A 25,314-nucleotide genomic window follows, 5' to 3' on the forward strand; every position below is an offset into this window, starting at 1 on the left:
TTTGTACATAAAACGGTAGTTCTCGTTTCGAAGACTTGGGTCTGCAGGCGCGCGTTGGGGAAAATCAGGCTGTTGAGTGTCACGACACCTCCCTTCAATTATGCGTATTAAAATTTTATCTATGACGAAAGTGTATTTATTACCTAATGAAAGATCGGTTTCTGGCGAGATTTGTGAATTCGGTTTCATTTGGTTGGTCCTACAAACCACAGATTCCATCCTTCTTCAGGGCCATTTGTTCCCCTCTTGACCTTGTATCTCGTGGAAGTTGGCTCATCATGAACAATTTCTGAGTCTGAAAAGATTCGAGGTCTCTGATTATCGTATGGGTTTACAAAGAAAAATAGTAAGCGGTTTTAAGATAAAATATTTTTCGCTATACTTACTGGTTTGCACCTTTCCAACATGCGTGATTTGGCTTCACGGGACGAATGTCTAGCAATGCAATGCAATCCTCGGTGCGGAGGCAAGTGGCCCTTCAATGGGCTGGGTCCCTCCTGAAATGTGCGGCCTGGTGCGCCCATTCAATCCGTTCTCGGTGTTATTTCAGCATTCGTGTTAGTGCAGTGCGCGCCCTTCCCGCTCCGAGGACACGGTTAAAAAGTAAAAAAAGAAAGGTAAATTTTAGAAAAACTTCAACATATCCAAAAAGTAAGAGCTATTAAAAATTTGTGACGAGATATCACCTTAAATTATAATTTGAACTTCAAGTAATTAAATCTTTTCTTTTTACCAATGTATCTCGTAGAAATGAAAAATTTTCAAACCATTAAAATTTGCAGCCTTTCCTTGATTAATAGGCTGTTGAGTCATCACGGAGGAATTGAACAAATAAAAACCTGATAAAAAGGAACATAAGAGACAGCAGTATTTTCAATCTCACATGCATGGCTGTCGATGGATTCATTGCAGACAATGTCGTGCATTTCTATGGCTTATCAACGACCTATCCATCAAACATTGAATAACCTGCCCTCGACGAATGAATTTACACAGGGAACATAGTGCTGATGGAGGAAAGGAATAAGACGCTTAAAAAACTCAAACACTTATAACTTTGATCTCAGGAAGAGAGTTAAAAAATTAATTAGTTACCCAAGTAAAATTAATTTCCAAGAAAGTGCCGTGTTGTCGCGTCTAGATGCACCCACGGCTTCATCCAAAGGTTTTTGAGTGTTCGTGATTAAAGCCTTGACTGCCTGCCGCACTTCCCCGCCACCTTCAGGGCAATCGACAAGGTCGGTCCAGCTGCGAGTGTGAAAACTGCTTCTTGTCACACGCTTGAAATCAGTTGCTGAATGGAAAATCAAAATTGGATTCCCTTCCAAAATTGTCACACCACCTTCAGGGTAATCGAGACTAGATGAGAGTGTGCAAACAGCTGTTTTCGCGTTGAAAGCTGAGCCATGTATTTAATTTTTGAGGAATAGATTGTAATAGAAATTTAATTATTTTTAAGATTTCTTGGTGGATAGAGATATTTGCAGCACGCGTATGTTTAGCATCATATATTTGAAAAAATTAACAGGAATTCTACATAATGAATATTAATTGATTCATATTGCAAAATAAATTCACAGGTATCACAAAGATAATACTTTATTTTTTGAAAAACAATTAACAAGTGTTTCAAATTTTATTGAAAACGCGTCCAGTTTATTTATTCCTAAACGCCAGTATAGTACAGAAACTAATAATTAACAGACAAATCGGTGCTATACATTTTTCATACATATAACCCTAATTACATGATGTCCAAAATAAATTACCAATTCGTGTGGAAATGTTAGTCATTGAAATAAATATTTACATTCAAAAAGCATTTTAAAATTAAATTCTATTTTAAAAATATGATTCAATCTCAGAAAACACCAGGAAATCAATATAATTAGCTAATTAGCTAATCAAGAGCGAATTTTGAATTATTCATTCTCTGTCCTCATTCACGTTTGTGGCGATGCTTGAAGGAATCAAGCGTTAGAGAAAGAAAAGCAAAAATGTGCTAAATTTGGACAAAAAAGAGTGTTAACAAGATAAAGCGGTTTTAATTCACTCGCATTTATTTGCTGGGTGAAGCTTCTTCGAGTTCATCAAACCTTCTAAGTAAATGAGTTGGAAAAGATTCGTCAATGTAGTCACGAGCACATTTCCCCTCGTTATCTCTTATGTTGACATCAACATTTTTTGACATAAGTAGTTCAAAAAATTTGGATTTCCAGAGCTTCTCCTTGCAAGCCAGAATCAGCAGGGTTTCGTTCATCGCATTTGTCGCGTTCAAATCAACGTCGCCTTGCTCCACAAGCTCAATTAGAAAGTGTTGAATTATGAATCTAGCATGTAATTTGATTGCCAGATGCAGAGAGGTATCTCCATTGTTCAAACGCTGTTTAACCAAATCGCCGTTCAATTCATGAATGAATAACGCCATGTTAGAGTTTGTTATTGCATGGTGAAATGCGTTCATCCCGTCGTTGTCTGTCAGAGCCAAATCTGCGCCTCTTTTGCACAACTCTTGCACCAAATCAAAAGCATTTGAATTTTTTAGTCCATCGTATCCTTCCACTTTAACGGCGTAGTGCAGGGCCGTTCTTCCATTTTTATCTCTCGCGTTTATATCAACGGTTTTTTTCAGCAAAATTTTAGCAATACTCCACTCTTCCTTCTTGCAAGCCAGCAGAAGCGGTGTCTCACCCTCGTTGTTTTTTACATTCAAGTCATTTTCGCATTGCTCCACAAGCCAAATAAGAATGTTTTCTTTCCAGTATCTGTTTAATTTGATTGCCAGATGCAGAGAGGTATCTCCATTGTTCAAACGCTGTTTAACCAAATCACCATTCAACTCATGAATGAATAACGCCACGTCATAGTTCTCTATCGCATGGTGAAATGCGTTCTTCCCGTCGTTGTCTCTTAAAGACAAATCTGCGCCTCTTTTGAGCAACTCTTGCACAAAATCAAAAGCATTTATTGTTCTATGTCTATTAGCAGCGAAGTGCAGGGCTGTTCTTCCATTGCTATCTTTTGCATGTATATCAGCGCTTTTATCCAGCAAAGTTTTAGCCATGATCCAGATTCTCTTCTTGCAAGCGAGAAGAAGCGGTGTCTCACCCTCGTTGTTTCTTACATTCAAGTCATTTTCGCATTGCTCCAGAAGCCAAGGAAGAATGTTATCCTTCTTCATATTGTAAAATTCTTCAAATTTGATTGCCAGATGCAGAGATGTGTATCCATTGTTCAAACGCTGTTTGACCAAGTCACCATTCAACTCATGAATGAATAAAGCCATGTTATAGTTTGGTATCGCATGGTGAAATGCGTTCATCCCGTCGTTGTCTTTCAAAGCTAAATCTAAGCCTCTTTTGCACAACTCTTGTACCAAATCAAAAGCATATGAATCTTCAATTCTATCGAGTCCACAAAAAAAAAACGGCGTAGTGCAGGGCTGTTCTTCCATTTTCATCTTTCACATGTATATCGACGCCTTTACGCAGCAAAATTTTAGCAAATTTCCACTTATTGTTCATGAAGGCCAGCATCAGCGGTGTCTCACCCTCGCAGTTTGTTACATTCAAGTCATTTTCGCATTGCTCAAAGAGCCAAAGAAGAGTGTCAGTGCCAGTGAAGCACGATCTTATTGCCACATGGAGGGTTGTGTCTCCGTTTTTCAAACGCTGTTTCATCAAGGCATCGTTTTTCTCGTGAAGAAATGAAAATACCTCGAAGTGACTTATTGCGTGGTGCAAAGCGTTCTCTCCCTCGTCGTTTGTTAGAGTCAAATCTGCACCTTTCTCATGCAAAAACTTCACTAATTTCAACTTTCCTTCTAGTGCGGCGTAGTGCATTGCAGTATATAGTCCCTTCCTGGCCGTGGCATTGACCTCAACATTTCTGGTCAGCAGCAATTCGGCGACCCTCCAGAACTCTTTTTTGCAAGCCAGTAAGAGTGGTGTGTCGCCATTAGCATTTGTTGCGTTCAAGCAGTTGTTGCCTACTTTATTTACAATCCACTGAATGATGTTCATATCATCCTTATTAAAGAGGTTTATTGCCAAATGTAGAGTTGTTTCTCCATATTTTGTACGCTGCTTCACAAGATCTCCGTTCTTCTCATTGAGGAATCGTAACATTCTTTCGTTTTTGATCGCGTAGTGCATTGCATTCTTTCCTTCCAGGTCCGTTTGAGTCAAATCTGCGTTGTTTTCAAGCAACAATTCTACCAGATCAACATTTCCTGAGCTAGCAGCAAGGTGCAGAGCAGTCCTTCCTTCATCGTCACAACTGTTTAATATCTCTTTCAGTTTAGATCCAACACAACCCTCGCCAATATCTTGATTTTGGACTTCCTCGGTCGCGCAGACCAAAAACTTTTTCACAAATTGCAAATGTCCGCATTCAGCAGCAATATGCAACGCAGTCATCCCTTCTTTGTCAACCACATTGAAGTCTCCACCCAGTTCTATCCAAGTTTGCAGAGCCTCTAAATCACCCCTTCCAGCGGCTAAATGCAGGCACGTTCGCCCCCGTTTGGTTTTTACTTCCAGGTTGATATCTTTTGTCATCAAATAGTCAACGCAATCATGGCTTTTGTCAAATGCAATACGCAACGCAGTGCAGCCTTTGTTGTCCTTTGCTCTTACGTCAACTCCAATCTCTTCGACCAGAAAACGCGCGCCCTCAACCAAGGGGCCATAGCAGAATTCCAGAATAATATGCAGCCCTGTTTGACCACTTTTGGTTTTCTCCTTGGCCAGCTGACTATCAGTGGTGTGCAACCATCGAATCACGTCTACGTTACAGTGACTGTCGCTTTTGCAAGCAAAGTGAAAAGCATTCCATCCATTTTCGTCTACAGCTCGAATATTTGCGCCAGAATTGATCAACTCTTGGACACGTTCAAGATATCCATGTTCCGCAGCGCAGTGAAGAGCAGTTTCTCCTCTTTCGTCTGTCATGTTAATGTCACTCTTCTGCAGAATTAAGAAATAGTCCATGCATATATTGTCATCCAAGGACCAATCTCGTGGTTCTCCACTTGGTCGTAAGGTGTTCACGTCTTCCCCTGCTTCGTCAACAAGCCAGCGACACATTTCTAAATTTCCATTTATAACCGAAATTTGAAGAGGACTTCCTTGATTGCCAATTTCCACGATTTTCAATCTTGGACTCTTTTCAAACAAAAATTTTGCGATTTCTTTGTTCCCTTTTTTAATAGCAAAATGTAAAGCATTCATATCTGATTTTACTTCATTGATTTCGAAAGTGTCTTTGTTGCGTTGCAGTCCACTGCTATTTTCCTCCAATAAGAATTTGACCAGGTCTAGGTTATTTTCTTGTACAGCCACCATCAATGGGTCCCAACTGTCACCATTTACATTTATGGCCAATCTCGCGCCATGCTTAAGCAAAATTTCCACGCATTTTAATGCTTTAAAGTTAATAGCACAATGAAGAGCGTTTCCAAATTCTTTTTCCTCAAAACTCATTGTATTTGGTCTTTTTACAAAATCTACGTCAACACCACTTTGCAAAAGTAGTTGAAGGATTTCACCGTGATTCCTTCCTGCTGCAATCACTCCAGCATCTATTACAAATCTTCTAGAGTGAATCATCTCTGGCAATCTAAGATATTTTGTCATCAGCTTCTCAAAGAAGAGAAATGCGTTTCTTTCGGCTACTGAATTCAACAGGTATGGTAGAATTGTAAGCAGCTCTTCATCACGGTTGATCAAGTCTGTGTCGAGCATCATGATTGCAATTTCTTCCGCTCTTTTGATTGCTTTGAACAAATGAGTCCAATCCTTTGCAACAGAAATACAATTACCCTCTTGGTTGCTACTGAAGGTGATACTTTGATCAATCATTTTGAAGATATTGATACAACCACCTTTAACAATCAATTTCAAAAATCTATCAGGATTCAGCTTCATGACTGGAAGGTAGGATGCTTTGTGCTCTTCAATCTTTTGCTCGTTAGTGGAATAGAATAAATCAACAAACTTTATGCACCATGATGACGATTGCACGTAAAATACACGTGCAATATCTTCAGCACTGGTTCGGGATTCGTATTCGCTAACATCATCGATTTTTAGCAGAAAATGCTGGGCTGCAAGAAATTCTGCGAAAGTATGATGAATGAAAATATCCTTGTTGTTTTCAAACGTGGCAATGCCATAGCAGTTGAATTTTTCAAGCTCTTTTCTTGTGTCATCATTTAGTTCAGCTTCTGTGATGTGGCAACTTGCTATCTGTTGAAGACGTTCCAAAGCAATGTCTATTTCATCTTTAAACTTGACTTTATTGTTTTTGTCAAATCCATTCCTGATCAGAGAGTCTTCCACTTTGTGCCGCACAACCTGATCGTAGATTTGGTACAAGTTTCCTTCCGCCCCGTACTTGGCAACCAAAGAAAGGTGCAAAGGATTTTCCAAGATGCCCTTTGATGCAAAGTTTTTGATGAATAAATCAAAATCTTCTTGACTCTTGCCCGTCTCCAGTCGAAACAACTCGATTTGCTGCTTTTTATTCAAGGAATCAATCTTTACTAAAACAGCATTTGATATCCGCTTTTTGATTGCTTCTGCTACGTGAGGTCTCGTTCCGATCCAAACGGAAATCTGCTTCTTATCTAGAGCTTCGATTACTTTTAGTACCTTTTCTTGGTTTTCAGGACGGATTTCATCAAACCCATCAAGAATCACGACACACTGCTTGTTTTCTATCTGCTTTGAGATTTCCTCTTTCGAAATATGAGTGGCATTCGCGAGAAAATCAAACTCGGTCACGTTCCTCTTCAAAGTGCCAAACGAAACTCTCGGGAGTGAAATACGTAAAATTTGTAAATCCGGATCTAGTTTCCCGAGTTGAAAAGCCATTTCCCTGAGGATTGTCGTCTTTCCTGTTCCTGCGACTGAACTCAAAAGCCAAATTTGTTTTTCTGTTGCTGAATCCTCCACCAGAATATCAAAGGGTACGTGCTTTTCTCGAGAATCTTGAGAATATTTCACGGAAAAGTTAGGTTTAACGTAAGACCTGGGCCAGTCTGGAAAATTGAGTAGATACTGGAGCGTCGAGTTAAGCAAATCCCTATTTTCTTTTGATTCGGAAATGAGAAGACGTGCGAGCAGTTCTTGAAGACTTTTCTCCTTTTTCAGCTCTTGCCCATTGAAGATTTTGATCAGCTTTTCAAGTTCATCTATATAGTTGAATTTTTTTTACTAATTCATAAATTTGAAGCAAATAAAAAACTAACCTTTGTTGTGCAAAACTTGGACTAACCATCCACTGTGGTTTGTTGCTGATATTTCCATCTTGGGCTGTGCTGATCCGATCTTTAGGACAAAGAAATTGTCAGTTTCTTATTTTGATATGTTTCTTTTTAATTTTGAAAATTTATTTTGGGATTATTTTGAAATTTTAACGAAATACAAATCACTTACAAAGTCAGATGAGCTCGTTTCCTGATTCACAAGGAATAATATTTTCGGTTTTCCAATCCACTGGTCGTTTTTTGGCCCGATAAACTCACGAAGTATTTCTGAAACCGCAATTTCTTGACCGTCTACCTGCACGCAAACCTCATTCGTGTCCTTGTTTTCACTCAATCGGCCAAAGAAAATCAGGAAAATGCAGCCAATGTTGGAGTCACTCCACGAGGCTGAAATATGAATTGCACAAATTACATCATAGTAACATAAATAAGTCGTTAAACCTTCATTTATGCACTTCCACGGCTTTCCACTCAGCATCCTTTCGCTGGTCTCAAAATCTAGGTTTTGGGACAACGCTTTATTAATTTCTTTCAACTGATCGTTAGGCTCTGTGGAAAATAGAATCGCAAGGCGGCGACGCAAGTTTTCCTTTTCGTTTGATTTCCAAGAGTAATACTCGAGTTTCTTTTTCATTTTGATGCCCAGTGCGTCAGATGTCGAGGAAGCTGAGTAATTTTTAGGACTTCTAAAATAAATAATTTTATCATACAATTTGTCTAAGTTGTTAGCATAAAGCCTATATGATGAACATTATAAGCAAATTTATAAAAACTCACTTTGAGATGAAAAAACCTCTGTCCTGAGAAAACATCTTCACTTCTGGAGTCTGTCCAGTGTATTTGTTTTCCATCATGTCCACATTTTTGTGACTTTCATATTGAATAGATGCTAGGACATTTATGATACTCTCGTCTTCCTCAAGGGAATTCAAGACCTGGCACGTAAGTGAGGCAAAGGTTGATCCTGACTGGTTTCGTTTGGCCTTGGTTGCTGAAGAAATTATTGCAAACGATAGAGAATAAAATTTGTAATGACAATAGGCTCACTTTCAACTGTTGAGAAGAACACAACCGTGTTTCTCGACAGAGGGCTGTAGGTGATTCGGCAAGAATTTTCGTTCTCGAAATTTTCGTATTTTGGGACAAAAATTACGTCCGCCAGTTCTCCTCTACATGGCTATAAATTCATTATTTTACTAAAGAACCATTATGATCTTAGCAGAGACTTACACCAAAGTTTATAAATTTAAGACATTCCTCGAAGCCAGTTAACTTTTTCAGCGACTCGAATATTTCGGTTGTTGTGAAGGAAACAAAAAACTCTTTCGGGTCCCCACTCCTGGAACGCTCTTCTGCGCTCGCGGGAACATCGTCCTTGAAGTGGTCTGTGAAGATTTTTCCATCTCTGTCCCCGTGAGAAAGAATGTAAAGCACAAACACTGATGGGACATCTGTAAAATCAATATGATAAGTAGAACACAGTTTATCGAAATTTTATTCGGTATACCTGAACTGCCAAATAATCGTAATAGTTTTTCTTGGTCGGAGAGAAGTTCAAGCAACTCCCCTTTTTCTGGCGACAAAATACTTTGGAAGTTGCAGTTACGGTTCTCTCCGAAGGTCCGTTTCAGATTTTTAACGTCTTTGTCATCACCTCTTCGAATCCATGTTTCGTTCTTGGTTTTTTCAAAGTTGTAGTGAACGACGAGCACGCAAACACTGACAATTTGGGTTTCAAATTAATTATGTCGGATAATATCCACGATGTTCATACTTGTCTGCGTTTTGTATAGTTTGGTCTTTCGACACGAAATATCCTAATTTGGCTGGCCCCTTAGGCATTTTCTCCTCTGAAAAAATCATTGAAGACCACTAATTACCTCCAAGGTCGTGGATAAATGATTGCTGTCCAGTTCTCGACTGGGGTAAAAATTTCAACCTGGTTTCTAGGTAGGGGGCTCGCACCTTTGGGTTACATCTTTTGAGGAGATGCGATGGTTATAGGAATTTAAATTCCCCCTGACATGCGCAAGACATTCAATTTAAAATGCTAGAAGCGCTTTTAAACATGCAAGAGCGCGTACGCTGTATTTTATCCGTATCCCGCCGTACGCCACCTCCGGTGCTGGCCGCAACATTACATTATTATTTAAAATTCAAATCATAATACAGCCATTGTCAAAGCATGGTATATGAAGATCATGTCTTACCTACTTGGCTTTCAAATCAACGAACGCCAAACTTCGCTGCACTCGACAGAATCTAATATTAAATATGCATATTCCTGAATGCAACCAAGCATAAGTAAGGGGATTACATAATATAATTCAATGAATCGCACAAAGTTTTCGAATTAAACACACCACAGATCTTTAATGATGGAGTTCTGCCGTTGATGGTTGTTTTTTCTGTGATTTGAAGTTCACGCGAGGTTGCCGGTTTGCACACTTTGACCCTTCCACGTGGATTTAACCTCTCATTGAAACACGTTTTAACAAGTTCCATCCTTGTCGTGACAAGGTTTATTCTTTTCATTGCGTCGTCCCAGACGCTTTATGAATAATTGTCTGGCGTTTCCATAAAAGACCTTGATGCGGGGAGGCGAAAAGATGGCCACATTTGGCCGAAACTCCTCTGCATCCTCTCGGGAAACTCAGGTACCATGTTATCCGCTCGGCGGAGTTATTAGGAAGTGGGACCCGGTGAGCTCATAGCCCACGGGATGATCTTAGCAGAGGATAAAAAAAAGAATAATAATAAAATCTTTCATTACAAGTCAGGAGTGAGAAAATCTCACACTTAACTTGCAGTATACTCTCCAATTTTGATCTAGAAAATACTCGAGAGGAAAAATTTAATCTCGACACGGTAATAAAAATGGCAACGTGGAGGCGGATTACGGCACCATTTTGTAGCTCGACCTTGAAACACTGTACAATGCTTGCCTTATGCCCAGCGTTGCCATTTTTTCTCAAGGTTGCGTTGCCGCGATCCGCCCCCCTATCCTCATACACGGAGCATAATCGATGTATCGCCCAGTAACGACCAATATTTTTGAAATTCGTTTCCGTGGAGCGGATTACAGCAACGCAACTTTGAAAGAAAATGACAACGCTGGGAATAAGGCTTGCAGCGTGAAGTGTTTCAAGGTCGAGAAAAAAACAGCGGCGTAATCTGTCGCCCTACTAAAGGGCATTGAATTTGGGTGTTCGATCCCAAGCATAATGATATTAATCGATTTGGCAAGATAACATCCATCAATCAGCCGCGCGGCTGGTGCGCTGATGAGGAGAGGAAAGAGCAACGAGTAACAAGCGCACGAAATGTCTAAGAACCGCTCGCAAGGCTGCTCAGTTAATCGCAATCTTATCGAAGCTGAGGACGGTACTTATACTGTTGTTGTTTTATTACGCAGTTCAGGGTATAAATTTTAGATTAAAAATTCCGCAATGTTGTATGAAAAATAATTGAAAAATACACCAGTTGATTAAGCCTTCGGTTTTCGAAGCTGCCAACAGATGGTGCCACCGTAAACCTTCTTCAAAATTTAGTTTTAATGCAGTTCCACTGCGATTCTAGAATTAATCCTGCTATAGTGTAAAAAGCAATGAATTGGGCTGGGTTGTAGCACTACGCTGCTTTTTCTCCCTATGCCGGCCATGTTAAATGCCCTAGTGTGATCGCTTCTCGAAGCGCTCTCGCTTGGAAAAAAAAATATTTCGTCGGTACCAGTGGGAAGCCGAAGATTTGAACTTGAACATGTCAGAACCAAAAATTTAAAATGAATAGATTTTGAGAAATTAGCGAATACATTTCAAGCTCTTTCCGGCCAGAAGATGTGGTCACGTGACGCGGGCGAGCGCGCTAATAGGTTGCCGGTCGCCCGCGTCACGTGACCACATCTTCTCGCCGGAAAGAGCAGTATATGTGCTTTAAAATTAATTTTATTACGAAAGTATACGGTGGCGCCATCTGTTGCCGGCTCCGAACACTAAAGGCTTATTTATCTGGTCTATTCTTCAATTATTTTTCATACAACATAGCGGAATTTTTAATTTAAAATTGAGCCACCGAACTGCGTAATAAATTAACATTTGACATTATTTTCTGCGATTAAGTAACGGTACTTTACCGTCCTTATGACTGCGATAAGAGTGCGAGTGCGTTTAACTGAGTGGCCTTGAGAGCATGAGAGCGGTTATAAAACTTTTTGTACGCCTGTTTCTGCTCCTCATCAGCGAACCAGCCGCGTAGCTGATTGACGTATGTGTTATAGCTTGACATTTCAAAACAGCAAGCATGGGATCGAACACCCAAATTAAACGCCCTTAAGTAGGGGGTGGGGCTGAGTAAGGCACTCTTTTATATCTTGACCTTGAAACACTGTACTATGTAATTCCTTTGCCCAGCGTCATCATTTTCTTTCAAGGTAGCGTTGCCGTAATCCGCCCCATTTAATTTGGGTGTTCGTTGCCATGCTTCACGTGTTTTATGATATGACAAGATAACTTCATATGTCAATCAGCTACGCGACTTGTTCGCTGATGAGAAGGGCAAAGAGCAACACGTGCACGAAAAGTCTAAGAACCGCTCTTATGCGGTCGCACGGTTAATCTTATCTTATCACTTATCACTACAGTCATGCAGTGGACGGCAAGCTCTTTGGCTAAATTTTAGAAAAAAATCTGCCTCATTGCATAAAAATAAAATATGATTTCCATTTTTATTTTGCAGTGTTTTCTCTATTCATTTTACTGAGCACTCCGCTAATTGTGCAAGAAAACTTGCAACAAGTTTTATTTGACGTTAAAGAATACCTTAATAGTCTGTGAAGTTATTTTTTGAACCTCATCTGCTTAGCACATTTCGTGGGCTTTGATCTCACCGGGTCCTAACAACACCACCAAGCAGATAACTTGGAATAAAGTGGACCGAGTGGCCAGCTTTTCGACTCCCGCACTGAAGTCTTTTTATTGAAACGGCACAGAAGTTTGTCCCCAAAGCCGCTGGAAGGGTGCGAAAATCAGCAAGTGGCGCATTCTACCAGTCCGTTGAGCAATTTGAGCATTTCGAGTCACTTAACTAACCACTTTTTGCCACCTTTGACATTAATATTAGTTCCCCGAACTGCTCAAATATCTCGCACTGCTTTGACACTCCTGAGGACGCCTTAATAATGGCAGCAAACAGACTGGCTAATTAATAATTTGAGGTGCAAGAACTACTATTTAAACTGGAATAAATTATATTTAATTTATTTTCCGTCCATCAAACAACGCGGCGGGTCAGCGGTTGGGGAGAGGAAAGGGCAACACGCGCACGAAAACTGTCTCAAGAGGCTGCTCAGTTAATCTTATCTTATCGCATCAGTCAGCAACTCAGCACACACGACAAAATTATTACTTTAAACCGCACAGGCAAGTTGGCTAAATTTTAGACAAAAATTCTGTAATTTTTGCATGGAAAATAAAACATGAATTCCATTAAACAGTCATGCGCGCATGCGCATCGCCGTGAGGCTGCAGCCGCCATCAGTGTTTCTTTTTTTCCTTTAGGGTGGTACAACCGTGGGACGATTTCCCACCAGAGCTCAAGGACTCTGCACCCTAAAGCAGAATTTCCCACCCTCGACAAGAAGCTCTTATGGCAAGGTTACAGTGAACAGTGAACGTGATTCTTGATATTTTAATCTTATTTGCAGCTCAGTGCGGCGTGATTTTACTCAGCATTTTTTTCGCTAGATCTGTTCGCCCTTTTTTAATTTAATGTACCTTATTGTAATTGACTAGAGCAAGAATAATTAATTAATTCGATGTAAAATACATTTTAGTTCGCGTTCATTTATAATTTAACCTCGATGCTGCCAAACGGTCAGCACGAATTTAATAAATTTCAGGGTTAAAAAAATTCACCTACCTTTTAGTTGATCTCACATCAGGCAGAGAAGAGGAGACAATCTTCAGGCCAGCTTCCGTTCCCTCACAATTTGCAGAGAGAGCAACTCTCCGCGCGGACCTGCACACCGCGACTCGCGACCGCGGCTTCTCGTTGAGGTGTTCCTGCGGCTACGACTGCTTGGCGATTAGCCTCTCGCGAGAGTGACCGCGGTTTCGCTCTCCAACTTTTCTCTCGCCCGCACGGAGGCGGCAGCTGTCAATCTCGTCTTATCTCAACGAGCTAATCGATAAAATTTCAAGAGGAGAGTCCACTGATTGACAGGTAAAACGGCAAGACGCTCGACTTTTGCGGTCCCGGTTTCCTTATCACTTCACTCTTCACAACCTGTTGCTGGACGAAACGCCAGGGTGTTTTATGCTTAAATTGCGCCTGCCCTTTAGGGTCCGTCGAAGGGCGGCGGCGGAATCGACCAATAAAAGACTTGTTTTAAGCGACGGCGCTGGCTAAACAGCAAAGCGAAACAGTCCGGGACCAGATCTCAGGTAATGCGACCTTAGGAAGGTCGGTGATAGGAATGGGTGACAAATCATAGCTCGAAATTGCTGAAAAACGTTTAAAAACTGGCTTTGAATAGAAAATCAGGTCGGGGTACCCTGAAAAAGGTCATCAGGGTATGCCAGATAAAAGCGCAGACCAAGACCTGTCCGATGAGGGGTCGTGGTCGATGATCGGACAAACGGCTGAATTTTAACAAAAATAAAACCAATTTCGCGCGTATACTGAAAAAACCCCGAAAAACCTTAATTTTAATTTTGTTATGGGCTGGAATCATTTCAAAATCGGTTTCCACATCGGCGTTGGAACCACGCATGCGGTGCAATAGGTCGGAACCAATTATAGGTCCCTGTTCGGAAAAAATATTGTGAATATTCCCTTCTCATGGAATTTTTACGGAGGCCAAAGTGCAAAATCACGTTTTTTCAGAGTTAAAAATTTATTATTTCCTTGGATTTTGATATTATTTACTCGTAATTGATGGTTTTCATACTATGCGTTGTCCAGGAGTCATTTTTTCGAGTTTTTTCCTTGTACCCGAGATAATTTAGTGACCACAAGCTGGAAGTATGCGGAAAATTTTTGTATAAAAGAAACCGAGAAAACAAAGTGGTTTTCTGCAATGCCAAGCTGAGATGGCCAGGCGGCATATATCCTGGAAAAATCTGCGTCACGTTTTAAAATATTTTGAAAATTGAATTTTCCTCAATTTTGCTGAAAAAAAAATTCGTAGAAACTCGAAAAATGTTCCGATTTTGAAAACCTACACACGGGCGGATGTGGCCCTCCGAGGGGCATCGACTGGTGCCAAAATGAGCGCCATCCGACCGACAGAGCCCCGCCTGGGCCGCAAAAACAAAAGTTTGAAATATCACAAATTGTGTTTTTTACGACTTAAAAAATTAATAACTCGGCTGCTATGGGTTTTAGAGTGGAAAATCAAACTTTTTCAGACTCTCCGTGGAATTCTACCCATTTTAGGACGCTTTAATACCCCGTTGGAACAGCCGATTCATCTGCACTAAATGAAATAATTATTGCTTCTGTCACATTGAATAATTTCGCACTGTAAAACCTGAATGTAGGCATTTTGCAAGACTGATGAGTTCCGCGCGTTGCATAGCTACCAAAATTGCAAATTGCTTCACTGCTTTGTGTTCTACAAAATTAAATCACCTCTTCCCGTTAATCTTATGCAAACCAGAAGTGACTGAAGCCGCTGTTAGATGGCGCCACCGTATGTTTTTGCTTATTTTTGTGAAAAAGATGCAATCGTTAAATTTCTGCAATTTGGGCTTCAAGAATTGGCGATGCTGGCATCGAATGATCGAATGTTAGAAAATTTTGTACCTGATATGATTGAAAATTAATACATTTTGCAAATTTTAAAAATTTAATTGAATAAGTTTGTAATTATTTAAATAATTCCCAATTAAATCGCAGTAATAAAAGATTTTGAAATATTCTAGGAGCAACCTGAGGTTAATTTTAAGAATAACTTGGATAATTATATTTCATTGATTGATCGAAACATTTTTAATTTTTCTTATTAAAAAATTTTACGAAAAAATGGGCAATTCGGTCAACAACAAATTGTCCAAAGTATCATTTATCAAAAAATATTTTTTCACGATTCTACGGCGAATGGCTGGACTGATTTTTGTTTTCAGCAAGTCAAATAAAGTGAAGAATGCGCAATGTCTGCTGTGCTGTGATACTCAATTTTATGCTATATATGTAAAAATATCTAACTAGCTTCTAAAACACTGCGAAAACGATGAAAAATTAATATTCCATTCGAGAAAATCGTGTAAACTAGCTCCCGTGATTTTTAAATTGCGACCCTGAGTACCTGAAATATTTAATTAATTGAATTCCCGCATCGGAAAACAATTTTATTTACTTCAGTTTGTTTAAATAATTATCTTAGACACATTCTTGTCGAGAAAATCGTGTAAACTAGATCCCGTGATTTTAAATAGCGACCCTGAGAACCTGAATAATTTAATTAATAAAATTGCCGCATCGTAAATCGATTTTATTTACTACAGTTTGTTTAAATAATTATTTAAGACACATTCTGGTCGAGAAAATCATGTAAACTAGTTCCCGTGATTTTAAATTGTGACCCTGAGTACCTGAAATACCGAATTAATTAAATTCCCGCATCGCAAATCAATTTTATTTACTTCAGTTTGATTAAATAATTAACTTAGACACATTCTTGTCGAGAAAATCGTGTAAACTAGATCCCGTGATTTTAAATAGCGACCCTGAGAACCTGAATAATTTAATTAATAAAATTGCCGCATCGTAAATCGATTTTATTTACTACAGTTTGTTTAAATAATTATTTAAGACACATTCTGGTCGAGAAAATCATGTAAACTAGTTCCCGTGATTTTAAATTGTGACCCTGAGTACCTGAAATACCGAATTAATTAAATTCCCGCATCGGAAATCAATTTTATTTACTTCAGTTTTTTTAAATAATTATTTTAGACACGTTCCGGTTGAGAAAATCGTGTAAACTAGCTCCCGTGATTTTTAAATTGCGACCCTGAGTACCTGAAATATTTAATTAATTGAATTCCCGCATCGGAAATCGATTTTATTTACTTCAGTTTTTTTAAATAATTATTTTAGACACGTTCCGGTTGAGAAAATCGTGTAAACTAGCTCCCGTGATTTTTAAATTGCGACCCTGAGTACCTGAAATATTTAATTAATTGAATTCCCGCATCGGAAATCGATTTTATTTACTTCAGTTTTTTTTAAATAATTATTTTAGACACGTTCCGGTTGAGAAAATCGTGTAAACTAGCTCCCGTGATTTTAAATTGCGACCCTGAGTACCTGAAATATTTAATTAATTAATTTCCCGCATCGGAAAACAATTTTATTTACTTCAGTTTGTTTAAATAATTATCTTAGACACATTCTTGTCGAGAAAATCGTGTAAACTAGATCCCGTGATTTTAAATAGCGACCCTGAGAACCTGAATAATTTAATTAATAAAATTGCCGCATCGTAAATCGATTTTATTTACTACAGTTTGTTTAAATAATTATTTAAGACACATTCTGGTCGAGAAAATCGTGTAAACTAGATCCCGTGATTTTAAATAGCGACCCTGAGAACCTGAATAATTTAATTAATTAAATTCCCGCATCGGAAATCAATTTTATTTACTTCAGTTTGATTAAATAATTAACTTAGACACATTCTTGTCGAGAAAATCGTGTAAACTAGATCCCGTGATTTTAAATAGCGACCCTGAGTACCTGAATAATTTAATTAATAAAATTGCCGCATCGTAAATCGATTTTATTTACTACAGTTTGTTTAAATAATTATTTAAGACACATTCTGGTCGAGAAAATCATGTAAACTAGTTCCCGTGATTTTAAATTGTGACCCTGAGTACCTGAATAATTTAATTAATAAAATTGCCGCATCGTAAATCGATTTTATTTACTACAGTTTGTTTAAATAATTATTTAAGACACATTCTGGTCGAGAAAATCGTGTAAACTAGATCCCGTGATTTTAAATAGCGACCCTGAGAACCTGAATAATTTAATTAATTAAATTCCCGCATCGGAAATCAATTTTATTTACTTCAGTTTGATTAAATAATTAACTTAGACACATTCTTGTCGAGAAAATCGTGTAAACTAGATCCCGTGATTTTAAATAGCGACCCTGAGTACCTGAATAATTTAATTAATAAAATTGCCGCATCGTAAATCGATTTTATTTACTACAGTTTGTTTAAATAATTATTTAAGACACATTCTGGTCGAGAAAATCATGTAAACTAGTTCCCGTGATTTTAAATTGTGACCCTGAGTACCTGAATAATTTAATTAATAAAATTGCCGCATCGTAAATCGATTTTATTTACTACAGTTTGTTTAAATAATTATTTAAGACACATTCTGGTCGAGAAAATCGTGTAAACTAGATCCCGTGATTTTAAATAGCGACCCTGAGAACCTGAATAATTTAATTAATTAAATTCCCGCATCGGAAATCAATTTTATTTACTTCAGTTTGTTTAAATAATTATTTAAGACACATTCTGGTCGAGAAAATCATGTAAACTAGTTCCCGTGATTTTAAATTGTGACCCTGAGTACCTGAAATACCGAATTAATTAAATTCCCGCATCGGAAATCAATTTTATTTACTTCAGTTTTTTTAAATAATTATTTTAGACACGTTCCGGTTGAGAAAATCGTGTAAACTAGCTCCCGTGATTTTTAAATTGCGACCCTGAGTACCTGAAATATTTAATTAATTGAATTCCCGCATCGGAAATCGATTTTATTTACTTCAGTTTTTTTTAAATAATTATTTTAGACACGTTCCGGTTGAGAAAATCGTGTAAACTAGATCCCGTGATTTTAAATTGCGACCCTGAGTACCTGAAATATTTAATTAATTGAATTCCCGCATCGGAAATCGATTTTATTTACTTCAGTTTTTTTAAATAATTATTTTAGACACATTCTGGTCGAGAAAATCATGTAAACTAGTTCCCGTGATTTTAAATTGTGACCCTGAGTACCTGAAATACCGAATTAATTAAATTCCCGCATCGGAAATCAATTTTATTTACTTCAGTTTGTTTAAATAAATATCTTAGACACATTCTTGACGAGAAAATCATGTAAACTAGATCCCGTGATTTTAAATTGCGACCCTGAGTACCTGAAATACCGAATTAATTAAATTCCCGCATCGGAAAACAATTTTATTTACTTCAGTTTGTTTAAATAATTATCTTAGACACATTCTTGTCGAGAAAATCGTGTAAACTAGATCCCGTGATTTTAAATAGCGACCCTGAGAACCTGAATAATTTAATTAATAAAATTGCCGCATCGTAAATCGATTTTATTTACTACAGTTTGTTTAAATAATTATTTAAGACACATTCTGGTCGAGAAAATCATGTAAACTAGTTCCCGTGATTTTAAATTGTGACCCTGAGTACCTGAAATACCGAATTAATTAAATTCCCGCATCGCAAATCAATTTTATTTACTTCAGTTTGATTAAATAATTAACTTAGACACATTCTTGTCGAGAAAATCGTGTAAACTAGATCCCGTGATTTTAAATAGCGACCCTGAGAACCTGAATAATTTAATTAATAAAATTGCCGCATCGTAAATCGATTTTATTTACTACAGTTTGTTTAAATAATTATTTAAGACACATTCTGGTCGAGAAAATCATGTAAACTAGTTCCCGTGATTTTAAATTGTGACCCTGAGTACCTGAAATACCGAATTAATTAAATTCCCGCATCGGAAATCAATTTTATTTACTTCAGTTTTTTTAAATAATTATTTTAGACACGTTCCGGTTGAGAAAATCGTGTAAACTAGCTCCCGTGATTTTTAAATTGCGACCCTGAGTACCTGAAATATTTAATTAATTGAATTCCCGCATCGGAAAACGATTTTATTTACTTCAGTTTTTTTAAATAATTATTTTAGACACGTTCCGGTTGAGAAAATCGTGTAAACTAGCTCCCGTGATTTTTAAATTGCGACCCTGAGTACCTGAAATATTTAATTAATTGAATTCCCGCATCGGAAATCGATTTTATTTACTTCAGTTTTTTTTAAATAATTATTTTAGACACGTTCCGGTTGAGAAAATCGTGTAAACTAGCTCCCGTGATTTTAAATTGCGACCCTGAGTACCTGAAATATTTAATTAATTAATTTCCCGCATCGGAAAACAATTTTATTTACTTCAGTTTGTTTAAATAATTATCTTAGACACATTCTTGTCGAGAAAATCGTGTAAACTAGATCCCGTGATTTTAAATAGCGACCCTGAGAACCTGAATAATTTAATTAATAAAATTGCCGCATCGTAAATCGATTTTATTTACTACAGTTTGTTTAAATAATTATTTAAGACACATTCTGGTCGAGAAAATCGTGTAAACTAGATCCCGTGATTTTAAATAGCGACCCTGAGAACCTGAATAATTTAATTAATTAAATTCCCGCATCGGAAATCAATTTTATTTACTTCAGTTTGATTAAATAATTAACTTAGACACATTCTTGTCGAGAAAATCGTGTAAACTAGATCCCGTGATTTTAAATAGCGACCCTGAGTACCTGAATAATTTAATTAATAAAATTGCCGCATCGTAAATCGATTTTATTTACTACAGTTTGTTTAAATAATTATTTAAGACACATTCTGGTCGAGAAAATCATGTAAACTAGTTCCCGTGATTTTAAATTGTGACCCTGAGTACCTGAATAATTTAATTAATAAAATTGCCGCATCGTAAATCGATTTTATTTACTACAGTTTGTTTAAATAATTATTTAAGACACATTCTGGTCGAGAAAATCGTGTAAACTAGATCCCGTGATTTTAAATAGCGACCCTGAGAACCTGAATAATTTAATTAATTAAATTCCCGCATCGGAAATCAATTTTATTTACTTCAGTTTGATTAAATAATTAACTTAGACACATTCTTGTCGAGAAAATCGTGTAAACTAGATCCCGTGATTTTAAATAGCGACCCTGAGTACCTGAATAATTTAATTAATAAAATTGCCGCATCGTAAATCGATTTTATTTACTACAGTTTGTTTAAATAATTATTTAAGACACATTCTGGTCGAGAAAATCATGTAAACTAGTTCCCGTGATTTTAAATTGTGACCCTGAGTACCTGAATAATTTAATTAATAAAATTGCCGCATCGTAAATCGATTTTATTTACTACAGTTTGTTTAAATAATTATTTAAGACACATTCTGGTCGAGAAAATCGTGTAAACTAGATCCCGTGATTTTAAATAGCGACCCTGAGAACCTGAATAATTTAATTAATTAAATTCCCGCATCGGAAATCAATTTTATTTACTTCAGTTTGTTTAAATAATTATTTAAGACACATTCTGGTCGAGAAAATCATGTAAACTAGTTCCCGTGATTTTAAATTGTGACCCTGAGTACCTGAAATACCGAATTAATTAAATTCCCGCATCGGAAATCAATTTTATTTACTTCAGTTTTTTTAAATAATTATTTTAGACACGTTCCGGTTGAGAAAATCGTGTAAACTAGCTCCCGTGATTTTTAAATTGCGACCCTGAGTACCTGAAATATTTAATTAATTGAATTCCCGCATCGGAAATCGATTTTATTTACTTCAGTTTTTTTTAAATAATTATTTTAGACACGTTCCGGTTGAGAAAATCGTGTAAACTAGATCCCGTGATTTTAAATTGCGACCCTGAGTACCTGAAATATTTAATTAATTGAATTCCCGCATCGGAAATCGATTTTATTTACTTCAGTTTTTTTAAATAATTATTTTAGACACATTCTGGTCGAGAAAATCATGTAAACTAGTTCCCGTGATTTTAAATTGTGACCCTGAGTACCTGAAATACCGAATTAATTAAATTCCCGCATCGGAAATCAATTTTATTTACTTCAGTTTGTTTAAATAAATATCTTAGACACATTCTTGACGAGAAAATCATGTAAACTAGATCCCGTGATTTTAAATTGCGACCCTGAGTACCTGAAATACCGAATTAATTAAATTCCCGCATCGGAAAACAATTTTATTTACTTCAGTTTGTTTAAATAATTATCTTAGACACATTCTTGTCGAGAAAATCGTGTAAACTAGATCCCGTGATTTTAAATAGCGACCCTGAGAACCTGAATAATTTAATTAATAAAATTGCCGCATCGTAAATCGATTTTATTTACTACAGTTTGTTTAAATAATTATTTAAGACACATTCTGGTCGAGAAAATCATGTAAACTAGTTCCCGTGATTTTAAATTGTGACCCTGAGTACCTGAAATACCGAATTAATTAAATTCCCGCATCGGAAATCAATTTTATTTACTTCAGTTTGATTAAATAATTATTTTAGACACATTCCATTCGAGAAAATCGTGTAAACTAGCTCCCGTGATTTTTAAATTGCGACCCTGAGTACCTGAAATATTTAATTAATTGAATTCCCGCATCGGAAAACGATTTTATTTACTTCAGTTTGATTAAATAATTATTTTAGACACATTCCATTCGAGAAAATCGTGTAAACTAGCTCCCGTGATTTTTAAATTGCGACCCTGAGTACCTGAAATACCGAATTAATTAAATTCCCGCATCGGAATTCAATTTTATTTACTTCAGTTTGATTAAATAATTATTTTAGACACATTCCATTCGAGAAAATCGTGTAAACTAGCTCCCGTGATTTTTAAATTGCGACCCTGAGTACCTGAAATATTTAATTAATTGAATTCCCGCATCGGAAAACGATTTTATTTACTTCAGTTTGTTTAAATAATTATTTAAGACACATTCTGGTCGAGAAAATCATGTAAACTAGTTCCCGTGATTTTAAATTGTGACCCTGAGTACCTGAAATACCGAATTAATTAAATTCCCGCATCGGAAATCGATTTTATTGACTTCAGTTTTTTTAAATAATTATTTTAGACACGTTCCGGTTGAGAAAATCATGTAAACTAGTTCCCGTGATTTTAAATTGTGTCCCTGAGTACCTGAAATACCGAATTAATTAAATTCCCGCATCGGAAATCAATTTTATTTACTTCAGTTTTTTTAAATAATTATTTTAGACACGTTCCGGTTGAGAAAATCGTGTAAACTAGATCCCGTGATTTTAAATTGCGACCCTGAGTACCTGAAATATTTAATTAATTAATTTCCCGCATCGGAAAACAATTTTATTTACTTCAGTTTGTTTAAATAATTATCTTAGACACATTCTGGTCGAGAAAATCATGTAAACTAGTTCCCGTGATTTTAAATTGTGACCCTGAGTACCTGAAATACCGAATTAATTAAATTCCCGCATCGGAAATCAATTTTATTTACTTCAGTTTTTTTAAATAATTATTTTAGACACGTTCCGGTTGAGAAAATCGTGTAAACTAGCTCCCGTGATTTTTAAATTGCGACCCTGAGTACCTGAAATATTTAATTAATTGAATTCCCGCATCGGAAATCGATTTTATTTACTTCAGTTTTTTTAAATAATTATTTTAGACACGTTCCGGTTGAGAAAATCGTGTAAACTAGCTCCCGTGATTTTTAAATTGCGACCCTGAGTACCTGAAATATTTAATTAATTGAATTCCCGCATCGGAAATCGATTTTATTTACTTCAGTTTTTTTTAAATAATTATTTTAGACACGTTCCGGTTGAGAAAATCGTGTAAACTAGATCCCGTGATTATAAATTGCGACCCTGAGTACCTGAAATATTTAATTAATTAATTTCCCGCATCGGAAAACAATTTTATTTACTTCAGTTTGATTAAATAATTAACTTAGACACATTCTTGTCGAGAAAATCGTGTAAACTAGATCCCGTGATTTTAAATAGCGACCCTGAGTACCTGAATAATTTAATTAATAAAATTGCCGCATCGTAAATCGATTTTATTTACTACAGTTTGTGTAAATAATTATTTAAGACACATTCTGGTCGAGAAAATCATGTAAACTAGTTCCCGTGATTTTAAATTGTGACCCTGAGTACCTGAAATACCGAATTAATTAAATTCCCGCATCGGAAATCAATTTTATTTACTTCAGTTTGATTAAATAATTATTTTAGACACATTCCATTCGAGAAAATCGTGTAAACTAGCTCCCGTGATTTTTAAATTGCGACCCTGAGTACCTGAAATATTTAATTAATTGAATTCCCGCATCGGAAAACGATTTTATTTACTTCAGTTTGTTTAAATAATTATTTAAGACACATTCTGGTCGAGAAAATCATGTAAACTAGTTCCCGTGATTTTAAATTGTGACCCTGAGTACCTGAAATACCGAATTAATTAAATTCCCGCATCGGAAATCAATTTTATTTACTTCAGTTTGATTAAATAATTATTTTAGACACATTCCATTCGAGAAAATCGTGTAAACTAGCTCCCGTGATTTTTAAATTGCGACCCTGAGTACCTGAAATATTTAATTAATTGAATTCCCGCATCGGAAATCGATTTTATTTACTTCAGTTTTTTTAAATAATTATTTTAGACACATTCTGGTCGAGAAAATCATGTAAACTAGTTCCCGTGATTTTAAATTGTGACCCTGAGTACCTGAAATACCGAATTAATTAAATTCCCGCATCGGAAATCAATTTTATTTACTTCAGTTTGTTTAAATAAATATCTTAGACACATTCTTGACGAGAAAATCGTGTAAACTAGCTCCCGTGATTTTTAAATTGCGACCCTGAGTACCTGAAATATTTAATTAATTGAATTCCCGCATCGGAAATCAATTTTATTTACTTCAGTTTTTTTAAATAATTATTTTAGACACGTTCCGGTTGAGAAAATCGTGTAAACTAGCTCCCGTGATTTTTAAATTGCGACCCTGAGTACCTGAAATATTTAATTAATTGAATTCCCGCATCGGAAATCGATTTTATTTACTTCAGTTTTTTTAAATAATTATTTTAGACACGTTCCGGTTGAGAAAATCATGTAAACTAGTTCCCGTGATTTTAAATTGTGTCCCTGAGTACCTGAAATACCGAATTAATTAAATTCCCGCATCGGAAATCAATTTTATTTACTTCAGTTTTTTTAAATAATTATTTTAGACACGTTCCGGTTGAGAAAATCGTGTAAACTAGATCCCGTGATTTTAAATTGCGACCCTGAGTACCTGAAATATTTAATTAATTAATTTCCCGCATCGGAAAACAATTTTATTTACTTCAGTTTGTTTAAATAATTATCTTAGACACATTCTTGTCGAGAAAATCGTGTAAACTAGCTCCCGTGATTTTTAAATTGCGACCCTGAGTACCTGAAATATTTAATTAATTGAATTCCCGCATCGGAAATCGATTTTATTTACTTCAGTTTTTTTAAATAATTATTTTAGACACGTTCCGGTTGAGAAAATCGTGTAAACTAGTTCCCGTGATTTTAAATTGTGACCCTGAGTACCTGAAATACCGAATTAATTAAATTCCCGCATCGGAAATCAATTTTATTTACTTCAGTTTGATTAAATAATTATTTTAGACACATTCCATTCGAGAAAATCGTGTAAACTAGCTCCCGTGATTTTTAAATTGCGACCCTGAGTACCTGAAATATTTAATTAATTGAATTCCCGCATCGGAAATCGATTTTATTTACTTCAGTTTTTTTAAATAATTATTTTAGACACGTTCCGGTTGAGAAAATCGTGTAAACTAGATCCCGTGATTTTAAATTGCGACCCTGAGTACCTGAAATATTTAATTAATTGAATTCCCGCATCGGAAAACAATTTTATTTACTTCAGTTTGTTTAAATAATTATCTTAGACACATTCTTGTCGAGAAAATCGTGTAAACTAGATCCCGTGATTTTTAATTGTGACCCTGAGTAAATGAAATATTTAATTAATTGAATTCCCGCATCGGAAATCGATTTTATTTACTTCAGTTTGTTTAAATAATTATCTTAGACACATTCTTGTCGAGAAAATCGTGTAAACTAGATCCCGTGATTTTAAATAGCGACCC

General features: G+C 36.4%; 1 protein-coding gene and 1 long non-coding RNA gene across 2 annotated transcripts; both read right to left on the reverse strand.

Annotated features, from left to right (window-relative positions):
• Window positions 1–1,596: 1,596 nt before the first annotated feature.
• On the reverse strand, window positions 1,597–4,640 carry LOC135936655 (putative ankyrin repeat protein RF_0381). Its single transcript, XM_065479542.1, has one exon. The coding sequence runs from the start codon at window positions 3,458–3,460 to the stop codon at window positions 2,060–2,062; it is 1,401 nt and encodes a 466-aa protein (XP_065335614.1). The 5' UTR covers window positions 3,461–4,640; the 3' UTR covers window positions 1,597–2,059.
• Window positions 4,641–6,569: 1,929 nt separating this feature from the next.
• LOC135936656 (uncharacterized) lies at window positions 6,570–7,631 on the reverse strand. The gene is made up of 3 exons (XR_010574350.1): window positions 7,440–7,631; window positions 7,253–7,331; window positions 6,570–7,195 (listed from the first exon to the last, which is right to left on the reverse strand). It is a non-coding gene; the product is annotated as an uncharacterized LOC135936656 (long non-coding RNA).
• Between the last annotated feature and the right edge of the window lie 17,683 nt (window positions 7,632–25,314).

This window comes from Cloeon dipterum, chromosome 2, assembly GCF_949628265.1.
Source record: "Cloeon dipterum chromosome 2, ieCloDipt1.1, whole genome shotgun sequence".
Lineage (NCBI taxonomy): Eukaryota > Metazoa > Arthropoda > Insecta > Ephemeroptera > Baetidae > Cloeon > Cloeon dipterum.